Here is a 24,025-nt window from a genome sequence, read left to right as displayed (position 1 = left end):
GCAAGAGAATGCTCTGGAAGTCCCCCTTTCCAAGCCAAGCCCTTTCTCCTCCAAGTTTTCCCACAAGGGGCTGCGACTGTCAAACCAAAAAACCTCCCTGCCATGGAGTCAATGCTGACTCCTAGTGACACTCCACCCCACCCCCACCCCGAGACTGCAGCTGTTTGTGGGAGTAGAAAGCCAAGGCTTTCTCTCGCAGACAAGCGCTTGGCTTCAAACTGCCAATCTTAAAGATCGCAGCCCAACGCGTAACCACTACACCACCAGGGCTATTGCCTACATGAGGATTACGGCGCTATTCTCACACACAGCTCCTGGAAGGAGAAAACCCCAACTCTACACTCACTGCCATGGAGTCGATTCTGACTCATAATGGCACTATCGGACAGAGTAGAACTGTCCCAGTGGGTTTCTGAGATTGTCACTCTTTATCGGAGTAGAAAGCCTCGTCTTTCTCCCCGGGAGCTGCTGGTGGGTTCCGAGCCGCTGACCTCGTGTCACCCACTAGATCAGCTACACGTCGGCAGAGCCCTTCTGTAAGGGAAGGCGTGAGCGAGGTCAGCTAGAGGTGCAAGGTGCAAGCTGCTCAGCGGTCCAATGGGTCCTTTCGTCTTCGGGGAAGGCGCGGCTCCTGAGGCTTGGTGGAGGAGTTGGCCCCGGAAGGATGAGAGGGTCTAAAGCAGCACCCAAGGCTGGGGGCCAGTTAGACCATGCGGGAGGCCACGCCTCAGGGCGGGAAGCCAGTCACTGGCGGATCACGGCAAGATCTTGTGGAAACGTGGGCCGGGCCGGAAGGGGTCACAGGGGCTAAAAGAGAGCCGAGGGTGGGCAGCCAGCCATCGGTGACACCACACGGCGGCCGCCTTCAAGTTGGGCAAAGCGACATGCTGCGGGGCAGGCATCCTTTGAAGGGCTGGGCCAGGAGGAGGGCGAAGGCGCGGGCAGCGCCCATGTGGGAGGGGAGAGGGGCAGGGAGAGGGCAGGAGTGACCCCCAAACTCATCCTTTGCCCAACAGAAGGCAAAATACACGCCGGTTCAAAGGCAGAAAGGTCATTTGTTTTAGATTTGAGGGAAAATGGTGTGTAAGCGGCGAGGTTTTGTGGATGAGACGAACCTGAGAAGTTGTCGGCGCCTAAAGCCGGGCAGAGCGCTGCTGGACAGGAAGCCGCTTTTAAGTTGAGCGACACTAGGCGCCCCGGACTGCGCAGGCGCGGGCAGAAGAGCCGGCGGGGGCGGGGCGGGAAGAAGGGAGCGGGAAGGAGGAGTCACCGCCCACATGGCGGGGCGGGGCGGGGCGGGGGGCGGAGCAAGTCTCGCGAGGCCGCGCCCCAGCTCGCGAGGACGTGGTGCGCGCTGTGGTTTCTGTCTGGAGGCGGGAGAGGTCTCTTCGCGCCAAGGGACGCGTCTGCACTTGTGTGGTGGTCGTGGAGGCGTCCCCGTCGCAGTTGCTTGTCGCTATGACCACGGTCCGGAGCCCAGGGCTCCTGCTGCTGCTGCTCCTGCCCACCGGAGCTTTTCAGGGCTTGGAGGCGGAGGAGAGATCCCGGACCCGCGAAGGAGAGTGCCACTTCTACGCAGGCGGCCAAGTGTACCCCGGAGAGCCCTCCAGGGTCTCAGTCGCCGAACACTCGCTGCACACCAGCAAAGCCCAGAGTAGGTGGTACCTCCCCGAAGGGTGTTGAGTGGGGGCGGTAGGAGACACGTGTGCTCTCGTCGCGCTGTTCCCCGGGGGCTTTGGGCGTGGGCAGCACCCCCTGAGCTGCCACTGGGCCGCGAGCAGGTCTGATTCTCGGGAGGGGGCTGGGCAATGGAGGGGAGGTCGCCAACTACAAAGGAGTAATAGTTTCTCACCGAACAGATTTTTGGAGATTGTGGTTACCCCCCAAAGCCACAAATGGAAGAGAAAGGGTGTTCCTAGCCCCGAGCTTGCAGGCAGCTGGGATGTTGTGCAAACTGAAAGACTTCCTCTAACTTCGCAAGTTCCTGCCGCCGCTTCCCGCGGCTTCCAAGTAGGATCCCAGAGTTTGTTGTCTGTCTTCCTCTGACCTGAGATTCCAGAAGGGGAGGCTATGTTTCAGTAGGATGAGTAAATGAGTCCCGGGAAGTTTAAGAGAAAGTGCCTAAATGAAATGTTCAGGATGGCAAACTCATTTAAAAGTGATCTTCCACCTTCCCCTTATCCTCCTGGTATCTCTCAATCACAAGGATCTACATATAACCCCCTCCCAGGGGGAAGAACAACAGAAAAGTGGGTGAAGGGTAACAGAGGACGATGTAACATATGACAAAATGATAATCTATAACTTATCAAGGGTTCATGAGGGAGAGAGGAGGAGGGAGGGGGAAAGTAAGCCAATATCAAGGGCTCAAGTAGAAAAAAATGCTCTGAAAATGATGATGGCAACATATGTACAACATATGTACAAATGTGCTTGATACAATGGATGAATGTATGGATTGTGATAAGAGATGTAAGAGCTCCCAATAGTATTTAACTAAAAGAAAAATTTTAAACCAACTTCCAGCACCCGCACATGGATTGGATATTCTTGTTTCTTGGAAACGAAAAGCCTGTAAAGGGAAACAGGAAAAGAGGAGGTTGGAAGTAACACCTCTGGGTTGATGATAAACCGCGTGGCAAATGTGTGCCCTGCCAATTTGGCCCTTTGATTATTTGCTTTTTTTTTGTCATGTACACAGCGAAATGCCACTTTCAGGGAAGGACACGTCAGACTGAGATACTTGGAAAGTTGTGGCACACTACATGGAGATCTTACAGTAGCCAAAAAGAGGTGGATGGTGGCTGTATAGGGAAAAAGGCTAGTCGGCTGGCTTTTCAGTAAACTACTTTGCTGGCAGATCATTTAACATTCTATAGGTGTGTGTTTGGCTTCTGTGGTGCCCGTCCAGGTCAGTATTGAGTGGGAAAACAAAATCTGAATCCCACTAGTGGCATAGTGGTTACACCTTGGGCTACTAACGTTAAGGCTTTTGATATGTTTTCATTGCTTCTGGCATGATTTGTCAGAGTAAAATTCCTGGGTCTTGGCTAAATTCCTATTTACCATATATACTCCTGTGTAAGCCGAGTTTTTCGGCACATTTTTTATTCAGTTTTTGTTGTAAAATTAAGTGCCTCGGCTGATATTTTGGGTCGGTTTATACTCAACTATGTACGGTCACTTAAATAAACTACCAAACAGTGTTCTAAAAAAAAAGCGTTACAGAAATGCACAGTGGAAGTTCTACCCTGTCCTATAGGGATGCTCTGAGTTGTGAGTTTGGGTGTTTGTCTATTTTTATTGTTCACTGGGATGTTAATATGATTTAGGATAAAAACTCCAAATTCTCTGCCATCCAGTCAGTGCTGACTTACTGCGACCCTACAGGACAAGGGAGAATTGCCCCTGGTGAGTTTCTGAGACCTTAACTCTTCATGGAAATAGAAAACTTTGTCTTTCTACCCAGGAGCGGCTGGTGCTTTCGAACTGCTGACCTAGCAATTAGCAGCCCAACATGTAACCACTGCGCCACTAGGGCTCTTTGACTTAGTATAGAGTCAGAATAATAAATGAGAAATTGGTTTGTTTGCCTCCTTTTAAACATGTATAGTCCTTTCCTTTAACTACTTTGGGGTTTTCGTTTACAGATAGCCCATCTTGCACTTTTAATATAGCATTTCAGATTGGTTTTGCTGGCCTGGATAGATATTTTGAACTATGTCAGCCAGTTAAGTCTTTGCTTGCATTATAAGTTTTTCTCAGATCCATTCAGAGGCTGCTCATAGAAGCAATTCCGACTTACAGCATCCTGAGGAAACAAAGTAAAGCTGGCCCTGGGGTTTCAAAGGCTGTCACCTTTAGGGAAGCCAACTGCCACATCAGTTTGCCCACGGAGCAGCTGGTGGGTTTGAACGACTTTCATTAGCAGTGAGCCCTTAACTACTGTGCCACCAGGGTTCCTTCTGTAAAGATTTCGGTCCAGGACGCCCTATGGAGCAGTTCTTCTCTGTCCTAGAAGGTCACTACGAATTGGTATTCGACTAGACAGCAATGGGTTTGGTGTCGGTTACCCTTCTGCGATCTAATTCTCCCTTCTGGCCTTTCCCTAATCAAATTACTTGTGAGAGTTAGACTACTGATGCAAGATAAGTAATCCTGTGTTGTATATTAACTTCATAGAGAAAGCCATCTTCGGTCTGTCTGTTTACTGAATGACCATAAATGCTGGGTTATATAGAGATATTATAAGCCTTACTTGCTAGGAACCTTAGTCAAACTTGGGAGAAAATTTGACCGCAGTGTGTCTAAGGAAAATTTAAGTGCTATCTGGCTTTGTTAACAGAGCATCAAGGTCTGTTGTTTCCCAGCTACAGCACACCCTTACAAGAAAATGGGGCATGGACTGTTACGTTTTGAACAGGTTATTTAAAACCTGTTTGAGTGAAGGGGGTCTCGTCTTGCAAGACCTTCTAGGAAAACAATCCTGTGGGCTGGCGTTTTATCTGGCCTGACTTTCAGTCGAGTGAGTATAGTCTAGTCAGCATCATGTCCTCAGTGGATACATGAGAAGTATCTACCACACACCCCACCAGCATTAGCAGTACTTGCTTGTGCCTTGTCTCCAACAGAATCACAGATATTTTGGGGCCAAGTATGGTTGCTGCAGGTGTCCTGAAGCATCCCTTACACTCATTATTGTTGTAGGTAGTCTTTAGCAGATCCCTGCTAACTGCTGCAGTTTTATAGTGTTAGTAAAAGAGCATACATAATAACTACATCACCAGTTGGGCTTTTTAAACTTACTTTGACTAATGTTCTTTCTGTAGTCGTCATTGGTTTCCATTGTAATTCTGTCCCTTTCAATAATATTATTCTGCAAAGATGCCAGCAGGCTTTTCCAGATGGCTCAGTGGGTCCGAGGTTGAATAGCCCTGATGTTTATCAGTTTCCAAAAGATGTTCTGCCACCCCATCACCGCTCTCTCTTTTCCTTCCTTAGTTTCCAAGCCAGCACCTTATTGGGAAGGAACCGCTGTGATAAATGGAGAATTCAAGGAGCTCAAGTTATCTGATTATCGTGGAAAATACCTGGTCTTTTTCTTCTACCCACTTGATTTGTAAGTGATATGTGTAAATAACAGTAAACTTTCAGTCATTATCAGTCTTTATTCGAGAAGACACAAATAGTTAGAAATGTTTTTATTCTCAACTCTTGGCTCTTTAAAAGGCAAACAGATGAGAAATGTATTCAAAAAGGCAACGTCTCTATTTCAGGATCATATTGACCCCAGTACTTAAAGCCACATGTATATGTTTTCATAATGCAATCATTAAAGAAAAGAAGGTAGTAGAATGTTAAGAAAGGGTGAGGAATTGGAGAGTTATTTCCTCATCTTCAAAATACAGGCAACTCCAAATAGCTCCTAGAGTTGGTACAGAAATGTTAAAGAAAAAATAGTACAAGAATATAAAAGTTTTTATAGGTCCTTTAAAAGCCATTAAGTAGATTATTACTCATAGCGACTTTATAGGACAATAGAACTGTCCTTTTGGAGTTCCAAGACTTTAAATCTTTACGGGAGCAGACAGCCTCATTTTTCTTCCTCGGAGCAACTGGTGGCTTCGAACAGCTGACCTTGCAGCTAGCAACTCAATAACCCACTATATCAAAAGCTATATAAAACTCACTACCATGAAGTCAGTGCCAACTGATCATGATCCTATAGAACAGCGTAGAACTACCACTCTGGGCTTTTGAGACTGAACCTCATTACAGGAGTAAAAAGCCTCATCTTCCACAGAGCAGCTGGTAGTTTCAAACTGCTGACCTTGCAGTTAGCAGCCCAATGCTAACCACTACGCCACCAGGGCTCCTTAAAAGCTATTAAAAAAAATCAACCCCCCTGCCACCAAGTCAATTCTGACAGCTGGCTGAATTGAACTGCCCAGGTGGGTTTCTGAGACTCTTACCTCTTTATGGGAATTGAAAACCTCATCTTTCTCTGAGTAAAAGCTATAAAACACTATATAAATAAATCCAGGAGATGGTAAATCCACAGGAACTGGCTCATTCAGCCCTGTAGGGTCACTATGAGTTGGAATAGGCTCACTAACACTGAGTTTGGTTTGAGGGTGTTTTTTTTTAAATAATATTAAATAAAAGCGAATAAAGTGGGAGAAGAGGTACATACCATCAGTTGGGAGAAGTGAACATTGGTGACAACTGATCCCTTGTAAGAAGAAGATCCTATTGAGAAGGTTCGTATATAAAGTTCTTAATATACATTTTTATATATTAATGGTGTAAAAACAAGCCCATTTGCAATTTGAGGTAAATGTGTATTTTGAGAAAATGGAATTAATTTTGTCTTCTTTTGTTTATTTACCTTTCAGCACATTTGTGTGTCCAACTGAAATTATCGCTTTTGGCGATAGAATTGATGAATTCCGATCTATAAATACTGAAGTGGTAGCCTGCTCTGTCGATTCACAGTTTACCCATCTGGCCTGGTCAGTATCTTATATTTGTAGGTGAACAAAACAGACTTATTCTTAAATCATACACATACACCCACTCACATGCTTTTTGTAGTTTGGGTGAAAGTGTACAAAGCAAATGAATTTTCTATTCAACAGTGCATCCACATTGTTTTGTGACATTAATTTCAATCCCTATAGTGTAAGCTCACCCATCCCACATTTTGCTTGGGTTCCAGTTTCCATTGGCCTGTTTTGCCCCTTCCTGCCTTCTGAGCTTGGATTTTGTACAGATGCTACCCTTTAGGTTTCCTAAGGTTGATTGGACAGATAACATTTAACAAGGTAGGAGTTACAGTTATTAGGAATCACAGTTATTTTTCAGACTGTTGGGAACTAGATTTGTCTGAGCTACTAGTTGAGTGACGTTGTGGTACAAAAGCGTAAGGATTTTATTTCAAAACTGGCAAGGTTGGGGATTAAACGCCAGAACTGAGATTGCGTCGTGGCGTTTTTAGTGTGACTCATTGGGTAATTGCTAGTCTGAAGAGGAAAGCTTTGTGCCATTTCTGTGATCTAATAAGTTGTATTCTGATAAGTTGTATTCAAGTATGAACAGTTACGTTCAAGGAGCAATCTTTTTTTAAATGCATTCGTTTCAAATCATTGCAAATTAAAATGGCGAAAGACGCCATTTCCTCCTCTCTGATTTGCCAAGATTTAAGAGATTAGAAAAAAAGAAAGAAGGGGAAAGCCAGCAGCGCTGACATAGGCACGGAGAAGGGCCCCTCATCCACAAACAAGTGGATCCGTGCTTCTGAAGAACCGCACGGCCAAAGGTAAAATGTGCATGGTGGTGCTCAGGAAGGCTTTCTTAACACAGCGAAGACAATTCGGGATTATTCCAGTGTTAAATTGTAAGGTTCAGTCTATCAAAGTTATAAATTTATTCCACGGAACCAGTTAGATTTGTGTACTAACGTTTGTGAGAAGCGATTACTCTTTGAACTGTATAATAGTAACAGGCAAGTATGCAAGAGAAAACAGCCTTTGTAAACAATGTGTCAGTGGGTGTGGGGCTTTATTGTCATCCATATAGTCTTCTGCCCTTTGATGCCTTTGGATACTTACCATCGGGTGTCCCCTTGTGAGCAAAGGGGACAGCCAAGGTTAAGACACTGCCCATGCTACTGTGTATGTGCCTGCTGGAGGCTTGCATGCCTCACTACAATATATACTCGCTGTTAACAGCCCCTGTGGGGGTAAAAAAAAAAGTTATAAATTTAAAACACAAATCCTCTGCTTAAAATTCTTTTTACACAAGGGGGCGGTTTCAAAGAGTTCATGGAAAACTGGAATCAAAAGACACTAGAAACTTTCCATGACCTCTTTGGAGCCAGTCCCCATTGTATGGCTAACAAATTTTAAGTACCCTATATATTCGAGTTTAAGTCAACCCGAATATCAGCCGAGGCACTTAATTTTACCACAAAAAATGCATTAAAAATGTGCTGGAAAACTTGGCGTATACACAAATATATACAGTAGCTGGGGCACTGCAGTTTATGTATTTTTTTAATGCAATTCTCTGTTAAATCTTGGTTTCAAGATTCTCAATTTTCAGACAAACCATCCCAAGTATTTCATTCTTGTAAATGTAATAAATAAATATGGTATATCTTAAGTTCCTTTAGAGTGTGTCTTTAGTGTACATAAACTTCATGAAATTTTAAATTGTCATTTTTTTTTATTAAAAGAAATTGTCCTTTTTAAAAGGAACATCACAAAATGAATGTTAAAGTATAAATCTGTTCCTAACTATTCCTTCATAGAAAAATACGAAATTTGCAGATGTAATTTACAATATCATTTCTCTAGTAATTCAAAATCTTCCCCCAGTTGAAATAATATACCCACTAAGGAAAAAGTCCCATCACCTCAGACCATTGGGACTTGCTTTCCCAAGGAAGGTTTGGGTGTTTGGGGTGCTGTCTCAGCCGGATAGGACTGATTTCAACCAGAGATGCTGACTTGGAATGCAGAACTGGGACTGCAGACATCTGCAGCAGCCCTGCACCATTTTCTAGCTGTTACATCTCCTGGTTTCAAGTTTCAGAATGCTTCCATCTAAAAAGCAATGCGTCTGCAGTGATAACTAACTTCCTTCACCCGTGGCTTCCGGTGGACTTTGCATTTCTTTGGTTCTCAGAATACTTAGATATCATTTGCTTCCATTCAGCCCATCTCTCAAGGATGTCTTGCAGTTCCAATTCTAAAGCTGTGCCTCTGATGGGGATAGCCCTTAATCTATCAATCCCTGGAATCCCTGGTTCTAAAATGTTCATCAGTAGAGATAAGTTAAATATGGTTTGTATGTTAAAAATAGGAATGTATTAAGTGTAACTGTACATACGTAATGTTTATAGACTGTCATATCATTAAGTAGGGAAAGAAAAGAGAATGTGTATTAGCCCGATGGTGTGTACTGATGCCTTTCCTTTGCCCTGAGAAGTAAATGGTTTCTTTGTTACAGGATTAATACCCCTCGAAGACAAGGAGGACTTGGGACAATAAAGATTCCACTTCTCTCTGATTTGACCCATCAAATCTCAAAGGACTATGGGGTCTATTTGGAAGACGCAGGCCACACCCTTAGGTACCTGTCAGTGGTTTTACATTAGGACAAATACACGAATATTTATAATCCTGAAATGAATCTTGCTTCAGATTTAGAGGAGATTAGGTTTGAATAAGAAATATTTCGTTTGCTCTGTTTGCAACCAGACTGTAGCTACTCATTAAATTGCTAAGTGCCCTACTTAAGCTATGCTGGTGTCACAGACCGAGCTGGAAGATTATTTGTAGGTCTTTTACCTACCCTGTCATTTTACAGGTAAAAGAAATAGATTCATAGTCCTCTTTTCCACCCTGACTCCAGTGAGAGTTTTTTTTTCTAAATGCAGTTATCTTGGTAATCATCAGCAAGCCAGTCTCTTTGGAGTAGGAACAACTGACAGAAAGAGTTTTGCCTGGTAGCTCTCATTAAGTCACTTGAGTTAATAAGTGCTGATAGAGAAATGAATGCTGTGTTCTTTGAAAGGGGGATCATTTCAGCCCAAAGCAGTTGTCATCTTGTTACAGCTTGCAGTGCCAGTAGTTTCCCTTTTTTAATGTTGGCTTGTTTTTTGTTTGTTTTTCCGTGAAGGTGTCAATATTTTAACATCCTGTTGGTTTATTATAGCAGCTTTATTGCGGTATGCTTCCCATACCATGCATCCCATCCCGCTGTGCAGCCCTCACCGCCATCACGTGTCCACCATTTCCATCACCCCAAAGACATCTGCAGGGTTAGGAGCGATGGGTCACTCATTCCCTCATGGGAAGTTTGTTTCATCGTTGTGTTTACAGTGCGATGAAACCCCGTGCCCGGTATGCTTAAGGATGCAGCTATGAATACTAGAGTATGTTTTACAGACAAAGAGATTTGTAGAACACCGTTGGTACTGGTAGGTGCCTTCAAGTGGGTTCTGACTCACGGTGACCTGTGCACAACAGAACAAAACACTGCCCAGGCCTGGGCCATCCTCCCCACTGTCCTTACGTGTGAGCCACTGTTGCAACCATGGTGGCAGCCAGCCCCTTGACGGCCTTCCTCTCTTTCCTTGCCCCTCCACTTGACCAGGCATGATGCCCTTCTCCCGGGGCTGGTCTCTGCTGACCACGTGTCTAAAGGACGCGAGATGTCATCCTAATGCTTGTCAATTAACTGAGAAGAGTGGCCTTCCCTCTGCTGTTCCTGTTTTACAGAGGTCTCTTCATTATTGACGACAAGGGGATCCTCAGACAGATCACTCTGAATGACCTCCCAGTGGGCAGATCAGTGGATGAGACCCTTCGTTTGGTTCAAGCATTCCAGTACACCGACAAACATGGAGAAGGTACCCTCCTTCTAACGAATCAAACTAGTACTTAAAGGACTTTTACACATGCCCCGGGCTAGCCCACATGTGCACAGGTACAGATAAGAAACAAGAGCTCATGGCACATGAATCCAGGAACAGGAATGGGAAGAGCGATACCAGAAGGGTAGAGGGAATGCGGGGAGCAGAGGGGAGGAAGGGGGAACTGATTGCAAGGATCAACACATAACTACACACCCCCAGGGGGATGAACAACAGAAACCCTGGGGGAAAGAAGTAATCGGTGTAAGATATGAAAATAATAATAACATAATTTATCTAGGGGTCACGAGGGTAGCGGTGGGGTGGGTGGGGAGGAGCTGATACCAAGAGCTCAATAGAAAGTATAATGATGGCAACATGTACAAATATGCTTGATACAATTGGTGTATGCATTGTTATAACAGCCCCTAATAAAATGACCTTTTAAACAAAAGACTTTTAGCAAAGCATCCTTAACATATTCTAATTATGCCTGAGGTCCAGAGGCATCCGTTACTGGCGTAGTACTTCTGAGTAAACTTAAAGAAAAAAAAGCTCCTTTTCAAACGTTCACTTTCCACCACTGTCACGAAATACCTACATTCGTACCTGTTTTCGCAAAGTGAATACAGTCTGCGGAGTACTTTTGCTTTTATAACAAAGAGGGGAAAGTGCAATGAGCGCTCGTTCCAGCGTCTGTTTGGAACAAGCTGTTAGAGGCAGCTTGCTCTCCAAGTAACCACCAGAGCGGCGGCGCCAAACTCCCCCCCCCCTCCACTCCGTGCCCGGTGGCACTGCGGCTGAGCGCACGCTTTGTTGATGCCCTTTTAGGTTTTCTGTGTTTTTAGATATGATTCGGTAGGTTCTTTGTGGGGGGGGGGCAGTCCTAGGAATTCTCAAAAAGGTTTCCTTAGGAACATTCTGGATTTTGACGAAGTGAAAGATCTGCTTATCTGGCAGTACAGAGTCGGGTGGGTTTTCTTTGCATGCTTTCGTTGTTTGCGATGGCCTTCAGAGTAACTCGCTCCTCAGGGTTACTCAGTCTGACGCTGGTGATCTTCCTCCTTTCACTCCGCGCCTCAGCACCAACTCAAGGAAACCACTCAGCATGCTCCTTTCAAAGTGTAACTCAGTGCCTGCGCCCCGGCCACGTCCTAAAGGAAGGGCGCATCCTGGTCTCCACGTCAGTGTTACATCTTTTGCTAAACCATGAGCCGTGGCATCGGTCCAGAGTGCCACAGAGGGCTCACTGAAGTCTCTGTAAACTCAAGAAACCTTGTTGCCCTGCCTAAATCTTTTTTCTTTCTTTTTTATTAAATACTTTTATTGGGGGGCTCTTACATCTCATCACAATCCATACATTCATGCAGTGTGTCAAGCACATTCTCTTCCCACTTGAGCCCGTTATCAGCTCCCAATTTCGTCCCCTTCCCTCCCCTGCCCACCCTCCCTCGCGAACCCTTGATAAGTTATAGATTATTATTTTCATGTCTTACATCATCCTCTGTTACCCCTCACCCACTTTTCCCTTATTTGTTCCCCTGGGAGCGGGTTCTAGGTTGATCCTTGTGATTGATTTCCCATTTCTCCCCCCACCCTCCCCTAACCCTCCTGGTATCTCTACTCTCCGTGTTGGCCTTGAGGGGTTTATTTATCCTGGATTCCCTGTGTTGTGGGCTCTTGTCTGTAGCAGTGTGCATGTCCCAGACTAATCCGATTTGTAAGGTAGAATTGGAGTCATGATAGTGGGGGGAAGGAAGCAGCAAAGACCTAGAGGAAAGTTGTATGTTTCATCGGTGCGAAACTGAACCCTGATTGGCTCATCTCTTCCCTGTGACCCCCGTCAACAAGTTCCCAAACTTTCGAGCCTTATGAGAGGATTGCTCGATTTGGGTTCTTAGACTATGCAGGTAACTGAATTTAATTGTCAAAAATAAGAGATTCCTTGCCTGCTGACGAACTCCATGACTAAAATTCCCTAGTGAGAGCAGGCAGGCCCATAGAGACCAGGAGGTTGGTGGTGTGGAAATGTTCTTTTTTGTTTGTTTGTTTGTTTTAATCTTTTTTTTCTTTAAATCTTTTTTCTTAAGCCTGGTGTGCTCTCTTAACAATCACTCACTGTTTTATTTCTAATCATTTTATTAGGGGCTCTTACAGCTCTTAAAACATTCCATACATCAATTGTATCCAGTATATCTGTACCTATGTTGCCATCCTCATTTCCAAAACATTTTCTACTTGAGCCCTTGGTATCAGCTCTTTTTTCCCCTCCCACCCGCGTGAACCCTTGATCCATTATATATTGTTAATGTTATTTCGTACCTTACAATGTCAGTTGTCTCCCTTCACCCACATTTCTGTTATTCATGTGTTTAAATCATTTTATTGGGGGCTCGTACAACTCTTTATCACAAACCATACATCCATCTATTGCGTCAGTCACATTTGTACATTTGTTGTCATCGTTCTCAAAACATTTGCTTTCTACTTGAGCCCTTGGTATCAGCTCATCCTCCCCTCCCCGCCTATCCCCCACGAACCCTTGATAATTTATAAATTATTATTTTGTTGTCTTACACTGTCCAAAGTCTCCCTTCACTCACTTTTCTGTTGTCTGTTCCCCAGGGAGGGGCGTTATATGTAGATCCTTGTGATCGGTTCCCCCTTTCTAACCTCCACCCAGTATCACCATTCTCACCACTGGTCCTGAGGGCTTCATCATCTGTCCTGGATTCCCTGTGTTTCCAATTCCTATCTGTACTAGTGTACATCCTCTGGTCTAGCCGGATTTGTAAGGTAGAATTGGGATCATGATAGTGGGGGCGGGGGGAAGCATTAAAGAACTAGAAGAATATTTTATGTTTCATCAATGCTACACTGCACCCTAACTGGCTGGTCTCCTCCCTGCGACCCTTCTGTAAGGGGATGTTCTTAACATGAGCTCTTTCCTGTTGTGGTAGGAAAAAGAAAAGTTAGCAGTTGCTAAGGAGAACTGACCTCTTTGATTTTAAAGTGTCTCTCTTATTTGTGTTCCTTTCAGTCTGCCCTGCTGGTTGGAAGCCTGGGAGTGAAACCGTAAGTTGGATTTTCTTTTTCTCTTAAGGAGAGAGGGAGAGGGACGTGCAAGGACTGCCATTCTTAGAGTAGCCTTTCCTTGTAATGGATTTTTAAAGGAAGCAAATCATAGCAGACAGGCACTTTGAGCTGAAACTGGAATGAGTATGATACAGGGCTAACTTCTGTGCTCCTTAAAGCCAAGGATCTGGAGAAAGACAGTAGTAGTAATAACAAAAAGACAAGGCAACAGTGGAGACCTGGAGGCATAAATTCAGGAGTCTTGTAGGGCATGTATGGAATTTCTTCTTACAGTGTGAGCAAAGAAAAGTGTTGCAAGCAGAGAGGGGTGTGTGTGTGTGTGTGTGTGCGCGTGTTAGAAAGCACCTGAGAGAATCTTGCTTAAGTGAATGACCCTCTCTTTGTCGTTTCTCTCTTTTGAAGGACAAGTTTAAAATGAAATGAGTACATTCTTTGGTTTAAGGAAGTTATATAATTTCTAGAAAATCCCAGAAGCTGACCCTAGCCAAAATTACAATTTGGAAACGTGTTGTGAACCTTTTTAAAAAATAGCATGCTTATCTTCTAACCATGAAAAGAGTTTTACACAAACTACAGTTTAGCAATGCAAGAATCGCTAGCCTGGAGGGAGAAATCATTGTCTTAAGATGTAGGGTCCCAAACTTATTTGGCCCCTTAGCAAGAAAAAATTATATACATATATCTAAATATATGTGTACTTTATATATATATATAAGTATATAAAACTCACTGCCACCCCCAGCAGTGAAAATCTTTTGTTCTATAGTCTCAAATCCAGGAAAAAATATAAGTATCTGCTTTGGCAGACCCCCCCCTGGATTGTTCCAGTACCCCCAGGAGTTGGTATCGCCCACTTTGGAAACACCTGTCTTAGGATAGTAGAAAAATATAGAATCCTGAGGCTTCCTAAGCAAACCCCCCAAAAGTATCAGCCACAGCCTGTCAGAAGTAGAAATTTACTCCAGCATCTCAGATTAGGTAAAGTCACCCTTGACTGATTGGGGACCGGTTCTGGCGGCTTTGCAGAACTGTTTTCCCTTTGAAGGTCCAGGTTATAATGTTATCATACATATTTCTTCCTCTGCACATCAATCTGATGGACCTCAAGTGTCATTTGAAGTTTGATGTCTGAACAGTACTTTTGAGCACCTGCGTGCTGCGCCTCATGAATCAGTCATTAGGTCGGTTTACGTGGACTGATTGTGAGGCTTTTCAATAGAACTGCACTTCAGAAGCTGCTGGCATCGCCTGGAGCAGCCTTAAAAGGCGGTTATGGATAGTTCTTCCAAGAAGGGGCGCTTCCCTCCGGAGCTGTAGCAGAACCACGTGTGACTGCTGCATTGCACCCCTCTGAATCTGGGCCCTGAGACATCAGCAGCACCCCTCAGATGGACCAACACTCACTGGGAAGGGCATTGTGCGGATGGGGATTTTACATTTCAGAAAGCATGGTGACTAGTCCCATGGTTGAGTATTAAGAGGCCACAGACACCTTTGAGAACCTAATGATAATCAGGGCGTCTCCCTGCAGAAGAATGTCCCTGTCTGGTCACCTACCATGTTTGTTCACTCTAGCCAGACAGTGTTTACAATGATCCTCTGCCCTCAGAGGTAGGGTCTAATCTTTCTATTGTGGTAAAGTCTCTTACAAACGGGCTGTTGAGAGTTGACGGGGTAGTACCTGGGTGCGGACAAAGTGAGCGTGAAAGACATCAGCGATGGTACTTGAAGCTGAAGCCAGAGTACAAAGAGGGAACTGGTCATGCAGAGCCATAGAGCCCTGCGGAAAGAAGAGCCAGGACAAACTCCTGAGACATGCACCATGCTCTAGGAGTCCAAAGGGTGGGTCAGCGGGGCAGAAGGGAAAGCCGAATGCCAGTAGTACGTGGTATGGAGAGACAGAGCAGTGATGGAGTGATACGGAAACACAAGGTGACTAGGGTACCACAGGGAGTGCAGGAGCTAGTTGGAAAGAGTTTGAGCTTGGGGCAGGGGCAGGGTGAGGCGAACAAGACAACGTATGGTCAGCTAGTTCAAGCAATGGAGCTATGAAGGGGAGAAGACAAGTAACTAGAGAAAGGCGGAAGGGATGTCGGATCAAAAGCGATTTTGTGGTACTGCTTTGAAGACAGGTGACCTCGGCATCTTCAGCTCCCTTGGTTCTCTCCTGACTACTGAGGAGGTCTTGTGATTGGTCGCCCTGGCCTCCATTTTTCTCCTCTCCTCCGATGCATGCCATTCTGCCGAGCAGAAGCCTCTAGTCTCAGGGCTCTCCGGTACTCAGGGCACAGCCTTCAAGACTTGCTCTTCTGTTTCCACAGAGCCTCAGTTTCCCTCGTGCGTGCTAGGTCCCCACCAGGGCATGTGACTGCATTCCCCACATCATTGTGGCTTGGTTCGGGTCTCCCTACAACGTCTTACTTACTCATCTCTCAAGACCAACCTCAATGTCACCTCCTCTCTGAAGCCTCCGACCACCAGCTTCCATTGGGTGACGCTGCCTATGTGTGGTACACTGTGATAGCTGTGTGCGTTGCCTCCCGAACAGTTGTGCGCATGCACACCTTCCCCACATGCTTACTGAGAACTTCAAAGGCAGCCGTGTTTCCCTGGCTGTCCAGTGTACCATTTGCACACAGTAGTTATTCAGTAAATATTTGGGACTGAATTTAAATGCTATTTTAAAGTGTCAAAAACAGAATACTCCTTGGCACAACACCCATAAAAATAGCTAAGCCTAATTTTGTTGCCGACAAAAACCTCTGAGGAAGATGCATATAGAACTGTTTAAAGCTGATTCGAACAGGATAGGTAGGTAGGCAGATAGATACCCTTTACCAATAACTAGCAGGTGACCGTGTTAATAGGAGGTCAAATCTCATTTGAAACCAAGAGGTCAGGTAGATGTTTGAGGTCGTGATGCTTCGACCAAGTTTGTGTTCACGTGGTAATTACTGAATACAGTGCTTCGGTGTTGTAGTTTTCTGCTACTGACTTGGTCGTTTGAGGTGAAAAGGTTGTGTTCCTTTGATTAGACCAAGAGTGAAAGCAGAGCTGCCTCCTCAGGTTCTGAGCCCACAGATGATCTTAAAAGTACATTAACATCTGTACCCATGCTCTCTCGATGTGCTTGAATTACTTAGTTCAAACCTGAAGATTCCATAAAGCCTGGTGGCCAAGAGGAGATTTGTAAGTAAGGTTTGGGGCGCTTGAGTACAGATGTTAATTTATCAATAAATAATAGTTTGCTTCATGGAATATCTGAGACTGTTGGCAGGACAAATCCAGTTTTTCTTAACAATGTGTAATGTCATTTGGTACACACACAAAAGAAAATGTCTTTATCTTCCGTAGTCGAGAGTTGGGCAACCAGTATCTACTAATGATGAACTTAGTTAAATCCCCTGGCAGGGATTGCCTTCAGGGAGGGTGTCTGTTAGCAAATAAATAATTTGCTTCTTTTTGAAACAGATCATCCCAGATCCAGCTGGCAAACTGAAGTATTTCGACAAACTCAATTGAAAAATACTTCCTCAGGGAACGGTGTTTGGGCGTTACCAATAAAGTTCAGTGTTCTGTTACCACAGTGTGTCGTCCTTGTGATTTCTTGAGAAAAAAATTAAAGTCTGTGTCACAAGCCTGGAGAGAAGTTGGTGTTCACATTAGCCACTGATGCCCAAAGTCACCCTCCACCTTTCCAAAGGGAGGAAAGTCAGGTGGAAGCAGCCATTAGATTGAACCCATTAGATGCATTGTTTCATCTAATCCTCAGGGCAACTCCTGGAGTTCATTTTCCAGACTGAGGAAACAAAAGTCCAGATACATTGCTTACCGAAAGACACAAAGCTAGCTGTCCTACTAATGGCAGAACCACCACGCTGGTGGACCCCTGGTGGGGTCCGTTGTGGGGGGAGGTCAGATGCTAACAGACACCCTCCCTGAAGGCAATCCCTGCCAGACTGCTGTCTCGCCCCACCACAGGGGTGGGCCTGCTCCTTGCTGATGGGGACAATGGAATATTTCTCCCTGAAGCTTGCAACCAGTAGTTTGGTTCCTGTAGGTGGGGTTCACCTACAGGAGAAAGTGTTCTGAAAGGAGAGTTTTCTGTTCTGGAGAAGATGGGCCCAGGGTCTGATGGGATGTAGCTGGCTGGAGACATTCAGAAAAGATGCTAACCTACCATAGTCCAACTGGGGACCATATTGCCCCTTGCCCATTTCACCCACGGGATAGGGAAATGTGGAGACATTAATAGTGTTAGTGACATGTAGTGGCTAGAGGTCAGGGATGCTGCTAAACATCATGCAATGCCAAGGACAGCCCCCAACAAAAAGGAATGAATGATCTGCCTCCAAATGCCAATGATGGCTAGAATGATCAGGCCTCATCGAGGGGCAACTGCTAATAGATGAAGCCAGTATAGTAACTGCCTATGCAGCAGAATAGAGCCAGGCCATCAGTCAGGGTGCACCGATGAAACACAACTTTCCTCTAGCTCTTTGATGCTTCCTTCCCCCCACCTTAATACCTTACGAATCGGATTAGACCAGAGTATGCACACTGCCACAGATAAGAGCCCAAAACACAGGGAATCCAGGATAGATAAACCCCTCAGGGCCAACAAAGAGAGTAGAGATACCAGGAGGATGGGGGGAGGAAGGGGGAATCAATCACAAGGATGGACCTAGAACTCCCTCCCAGAGGGACGAATAACAGAAAAGTGGGTGAGGGGCAATGGAGGATGATGTAAGATATGGAAATAATAATCTATAACCTATCAAGGGTTCATGAAGGAGGGCGGGAGGGGGGAGAAATGGGGAGCTGATATCGGGTTCAAGTGGGAAGAGAATGCTTTGAAAATGATGACGGCATATGTGCAAATGTGCTTGACACATTGGATGAATATATGGATTGTGATAAGAGATGTAAGAGGCCCCAATAAAAGTATTTTTTAAAATAAAAAAAAAGAACCAATCCAAAACCATCACTCAAGAGGTGGCCTGAAGTTTCTCTGAAACACTAGGCGTGATCGTTACCATGCATTCATAGATGACAAACAGCAACGGTACCAACGGACAGAAGCCAGAGTTTTGCTAATGCACATGGATCTCGGCTGACAGCAGCAGATGCCAGGAAGATGCTCTGCAACATCACAGCGTAGTGTCTGAAAGACCCGTTCTTCTGAAAGCTAGCCATAGTTTGTGAGGATCCACGCTGTCGAATGCTTTTGCATAGTCCATAAAACACAAGTAAACATCTTTCTGGCAGTCTCTGCTTTCTTAAAAGATTCAAAAATGAAATCAAACCCCCAAATTCACCTTAATCATTCCTTTTGTTCAGCTAGAAAATACTTAGAGGCGAGTACAAGGTACTTTTCTAAGCAAGCCATGAAAAGATAGGACAGACTTCCCTCCAGAAAGCCAGTCTCAGAGGAACTCAGCCTGCAAAGGAAGAAACGCCATCCAGGGAATCAGTGCTGAATAGCCAAGCCCTGAAAGATAGGGTTGAAGGAAAGTATGGTCTCATGTCCTAAGGCACCACTGAAAGTCGACCCCGGAGAGTGTACGGAAAAAACAAACAGTACTTGTGACCCCACCTCCAGACACTGGTTTCCTTCCACAATGCTCACTGCCATTGAGTCGATGCCAACTCAGCAACCCTCTAGGACAGGGTAGAACTTCCTGTGAGTTTCCAAGACTAACTCTTTACAGGAGTAGAAAGCCCAAACTCACTGGCATCTAGTCGATTCCTGCTCTGGTGGTATAGTGGTTAGCAGTTGGGAACCACCAGACACGCCAAGGGAGAAATAAGAGGCTTTCTGCTCCTGTAGCATTCTACTCTGTCCTACCGGGGTGCTGAGATCCTTGACTGGCTAGGGTTCCAGTAGAGGATTTCTGAGGCTGTGAATGCTTACCCGATAGAGCCGCAACCTTCCTAATGCCATGACCCTTTCATACAGTTCCTCATGTTGTGGTGACCCCACACCATAAAATTATTTCCGTTGCTACTTCATCACTGTCATTTTGCTACTGTGATAAAATGGGCAACCCCTGTGAAAGGGTCGTTCGACTTCCAAAGGGGTCGCAACCGACAGGTTGAGAACCACTGCAATAGAGGGAAGTTATGAATCAAATCTTCAGCCTTACTTCTGTTAACTTGGAGTGCTGGCCTTCTGTATAGTTCAATTAGGACACCAGAAAGAAGCTTTGGAAGTTTTCTCACTAGTCATTAGAGGGAGTATGCTGCACTGTGACCCAAAGGCCAAGAGGTGGCGCCCTGGACAAGGCACGGTGGTTTTCTTAATGTTGGAAAAAATGGGGTAGGAGGAGCATTTGAAAATCAGATTGATTGTCATTTGGAATGAGATCGATGAGGTGGTCACACAAGTTTGTGAATGTGCTAAATGCCACTGAATCGTTCACTTTCCAATGGTTAATTTCATCATATATATATATATACATATATATATTCAAAACAAACCAATGAAAAGCTAAGTACATCTCACTCCAGCCCTTCGAAGTGAAAACTCTAGGATGAGGCCCAGCATGCTGTTTTGTAACATGATCTAGAGATAATTCTGGCAAACGTTGGGCTACTAACCTCAAGATCAGTGGTTCAAGCCCACCAGCTGCTACAATGGAGAAAGATGAGGCTGTCTGCTCCTGTATAGATTTACATCCTCAGATAGGGTCGCTATAAGTCAGAATTGACTTGATGGCAGTGAGTTTCATTTTTGGTAAGTCTGAGAACCACTGCTTTGGTAGCTTCAGATAAAATAGCTTTTAGAGAATCGTAGAATGACATATAAATACATATAATCTCTTATATATACAAAATTGTTATGGTAATAAGCCTTTTGGACTACTGCCTGAGTACCTACCATATATACTTGAGTATAAGTCAGGTTTTTTCAGCTCATTTTTATGCTGAAAAAGCCCCCCAGTTTTTTGTGGTACAATTAGGTACCTCGGCTTATACTCAGGTATATATGGTATTATGTGGGCAACTGATGCCTAGTAATTCTGTTGAGGTTATGATACCTGTGTTACCTTGCATACAACAAGTTGAATACAGGAGAACGGTATTGGAAATGAGGGGACAGTAATGTAGATAAGATCATTAAAAAACATAAGGTAACACACTTGCCCAGTATTTTGCTGTAGATCCACTCCACAAAACCCGCAGCCAACACTCCAGCCAGGTTGATCTTCCCAACTCATTGCCATCTAGTCGATGCCAACTCATAGCGGCCCGATATAAAGAGAGAACTGGCCCCGTGAGTTTCTGGGACTGTAACTTTTATGGGAGTAGAACGTTCCTTCTTTCTCCCTCGGAGTACCTGGTGGTTTCAAACTGCTGACCTTGCAATGAGCAGCCCAACTCATAACCACTACGCCAGTAGCCCATACATAAATCATGCTGACTCTATACCTTTGCTTTGGCTGTTCTATGACATCACTTCATTATCTTGTCTGACCCTTCCCCAATTCCACTCATACTTTACCTCACCTCCACCATCCGCTCAAATTATTCATTTGAACAACCATTTACTGTGCATCTTATCTGCTAAATAATTGAAGAACTCAACTCACGTCAACCACCACTCACTGCTATTGATCGATTCCAACTCAGATCAACCTTATAAGGTTTCTGAGGCAGTAAATCTTTATGGGAGCAGATAGTCTCATTTGAGTGGCTGGTGAATTTGAACTACCAACCTTGTGGTTTGCAGCCCAACAACCCATGACACCACCAGGTATGCATCTTAATTTGAACTGAGTGTATTCCTCTCATTGATGACAAAAGGCCAATCTTTGCACCATAAGCCATTTAGAAACACATTTTACAGATGACATAGCATATACACAAATGTCTGTATACACACAATGCACGTATATGAGTTTTACACAATACTTAGCATTATTATGTGATGCACTGATATTAATATGGATTGCAACTCAATACATTTCACAATCCATTAAAAACTCAACCCATTACTATAGAATTGGTTCTAACTCATAGGGATCCTAAAGCCAAGTAGAACTGCTCTCTGGAGTTTCTGAGGCTATAAACCTTTATGGGAGCAGAAAGCCTCATCTTTCTTCCTAGGAGTAACTGGTAGGTTTGAACTGCCAACACCTGTAACCTACTACTCCACCCCGGGTCCTTAATAGTCGGTGGCAGGGTGGAGTGGGGGGGGGGGCGGCGTCGGCGTCAGCGGCGGTGGTGGTAGGTACAGTCTTGATATACCAACACCTTGTTACTTGTAATTTTCAGTTTACTTCCATTATAGTTTTATTCTAGCCATCTGTTCCCTCTATTAAAAGTACACAATTCCTGTGACACAGAGCCCAAAATACCCGTACTCTTTGGTCAATATAATCCATTCTCTGGGGTATTAATTTCTCAATGCCTCTAAACTGAATGGTTTTCAGAAGGGCCTTGTTTTTCATTGAGCCTTAAAAAAAATCCAATGCAGATCTTTCTTCTATTTTTTTTTGGGGGGGGGGATGTTTGCTCACCTCTGATGATGAATCAGATGAAGGCTTCCAAAGCACATGGGCAGTTTTACACTCAGCAACTCATACACACTTAGCTCCAGGTCATCCACTGCAGTCTCCTCAATGTACCAGCACGGATCCCACTTCTTCCGTGTCTCCTATTTTCATTCCCCCTTCCTTCCTAGCTCTGTGCACTTTGTCCTTGGGTAAAGGCTGCCCTTTTGCTCTTAAGTGGTTATTCCAACACGGGGTAAGTTTCATTTCAGACCTGAAGTATGACTAAGGCCATAGTCTTGGGTGTCCCACTAGAAGACATTTTTTTTCAGTCTTCAAAGACATTATTGGTCAATCCTACTTCTCCCAAGCCTGGTATACAGATGGGCACACCGAGCAGTGCCAACGGGGACACGGACATGGGATTGTTTTGTCTTCCTCTTTCTCGTAGACCCAGTCACAGCCACAAGACTTGTAGTCCACCAATTCCCCGGCTTAAACCACAGATTGAGTTCTTTCTCAGCGCTTTTGAGCAAGTCACTGCTATGAATGATGTTCCTGCCAACTAGAATACCAACGTCCCCTCGAATGGTGCCTGGTTGAGAATCTACTGGATTGGTCTCCCCCAGCATCACCTGGCCCATCTTCACATTCAGCCCCTCCCAGAACATGGCCACCACTGGCCCTGAGTTTATGTACTTCACCAGCCCTGGGAAGAATGGGCTGTCTTTCAGGTCAATGTAGTGCTGCTTCAGGTGTTCTTCGGAAGCCATAACTAACTTCATGGCCACAAGACAAAATTCCTTCTGCTCAAAGTGCCTGACATTTCACCCACCAGGCTGAGCTACAGACCTAGGGGCATGATGGCAATGAAAGGGCACTCATTGTTAGCGATGGTGTGAGTCAGCGGGCAGCTGGATTGGTGGAGCCGGAGCCGAGAGCCAGAAGATAGCCTTGACACCAGAGGTGTGGCAGGGGAACAGCATTAGAACCAGGGGGCAGAGCATGAGACAGAGCAGTTGCTTTTCCAGCCCACAGAACAAATCAAGATGAGTGTTTGGGGGCAGGAGGCTGACTTGTGGAATGAGGTGGCTCTGGGCACTTAATTGAGGGAACTGGGTTTGCTGACCCTTGAAGCTGGAGCTGGAGCTGAGTGCCTTCCAGTTGAGGCTTACTGTGGAGTGGCATGCCCTTTAGGCATTTATTAGCAGCTCTAAAAGGGCTTCATAACATTGCCCCAGCAGGGCAGAGGCCAGGCAAGAGCCAGAAAGAGGCCTGCTTGTAGACAAGGCAGACAAGAAATTGTCCTGACTCACCAATTGTAACCTGAGCATTTCACACCTGGATTGTGACTTCTTAATTTCCCTAATCAACCTCCTAATTGTGAACATCACCTGAAAGCTATGTATGACAAGGCAATAAATTCCAGAACCCAGTAGATGAGTGCGGGGGAAACTGGAGGGCCATGGGAGGAAGGGTTAAGAGGGGCAGGTTAAGAATGGAGGGTGACTTTGGGCTTGGAGGAGGGATCGGTGCAAATTTATTGGTCATCCTGCATCTGGGTTCATCCAACACCAGCTGCCTCTGCCAGGTTTCCCAGGTTTGATCTCAACAAGATTAAAGGCATGTACTTGAGGTGCATCAGTGGGGACCCATCTTTACTGGGTCCCAAGATAGGCCCTCTGGGTTTCTCTTAAAAAAAAAAAAAGTGATGACATTGCCAAGGTAACCGGTGACTGGAAGGGGCTAAGAATAACTATGGGGGAAAAAAGGAATAACTGTGAAATTGGCCACTGAGAACAAGTTAGCGCAGGTTGAAGGTCGTCCCTGATCATCCAACCATGGACCAAAAAAATATTGGGGTGGGGAGGGTAGCAATGAAGTGGTTAGAGCAATTCCTCAAAGACTAAGAGGGAGCACAAATGGAGAAGGGGAGGTGGGAGAAAGGAAGGGGAGAGGGACCAACCCAGGGACAAGGGAACAACGAGTGAACTAAAATCAATGGAAGGAAGGT

At 45.0% G+C, this 24,025-nt stretch overlaps 1 protein-coding gene across 1 annotated transcript; it reads left to right on the top strand.

Moving 5' to 3' along the window:
• The first annotated feature begins 1,363 nt into the window (after positions 1–1,363).
• Positions 1,364–17,102, top strand: PRDX4 (peroxiredoxin 4). Its single transcript, XM_013006487.2, has 7 exons — positions 1,364–1,654; positions 5,002–5,119; positions 6,396–6,512; positions 9,013–9,135; positions 10,287–10,417; positions 13,461–13,495; positions 16,988–17,102. The coding sequence occupies exons 1-7, from the start codon at positions 1,459–1,461 to the stop codon at positions 17,036–17,038; spliced, it is 771 nt and encodes a 256-aa protein (XP_012861941.2). The 5' UTR covers positions 1,364–1,458; the 3' UTR covers positions 17,039–17,102.
• Positions 17,103–24,025: the final 6,923 nt, after the last annotated feature.

This window comes from Echinops telfairi, unplaced genomic scaffold, assembly GCF_000313985.2.
Source record: "Echinops telfairi isolate 266 unplaced genomic scaffold, ASM31398v2 ScPeMD7_53;HRSCAF=182, whole genome shotgun sequence".
Lineage (NCBI taxonomy): Eukaryota > Metazoa > Chordata > Mammalia > Afrosoricida > Tenrecidae > Echinops > Echinops telfairi.
This window is presented reverse-complemented; position numbering and strand designations above follow the sequence as displayed.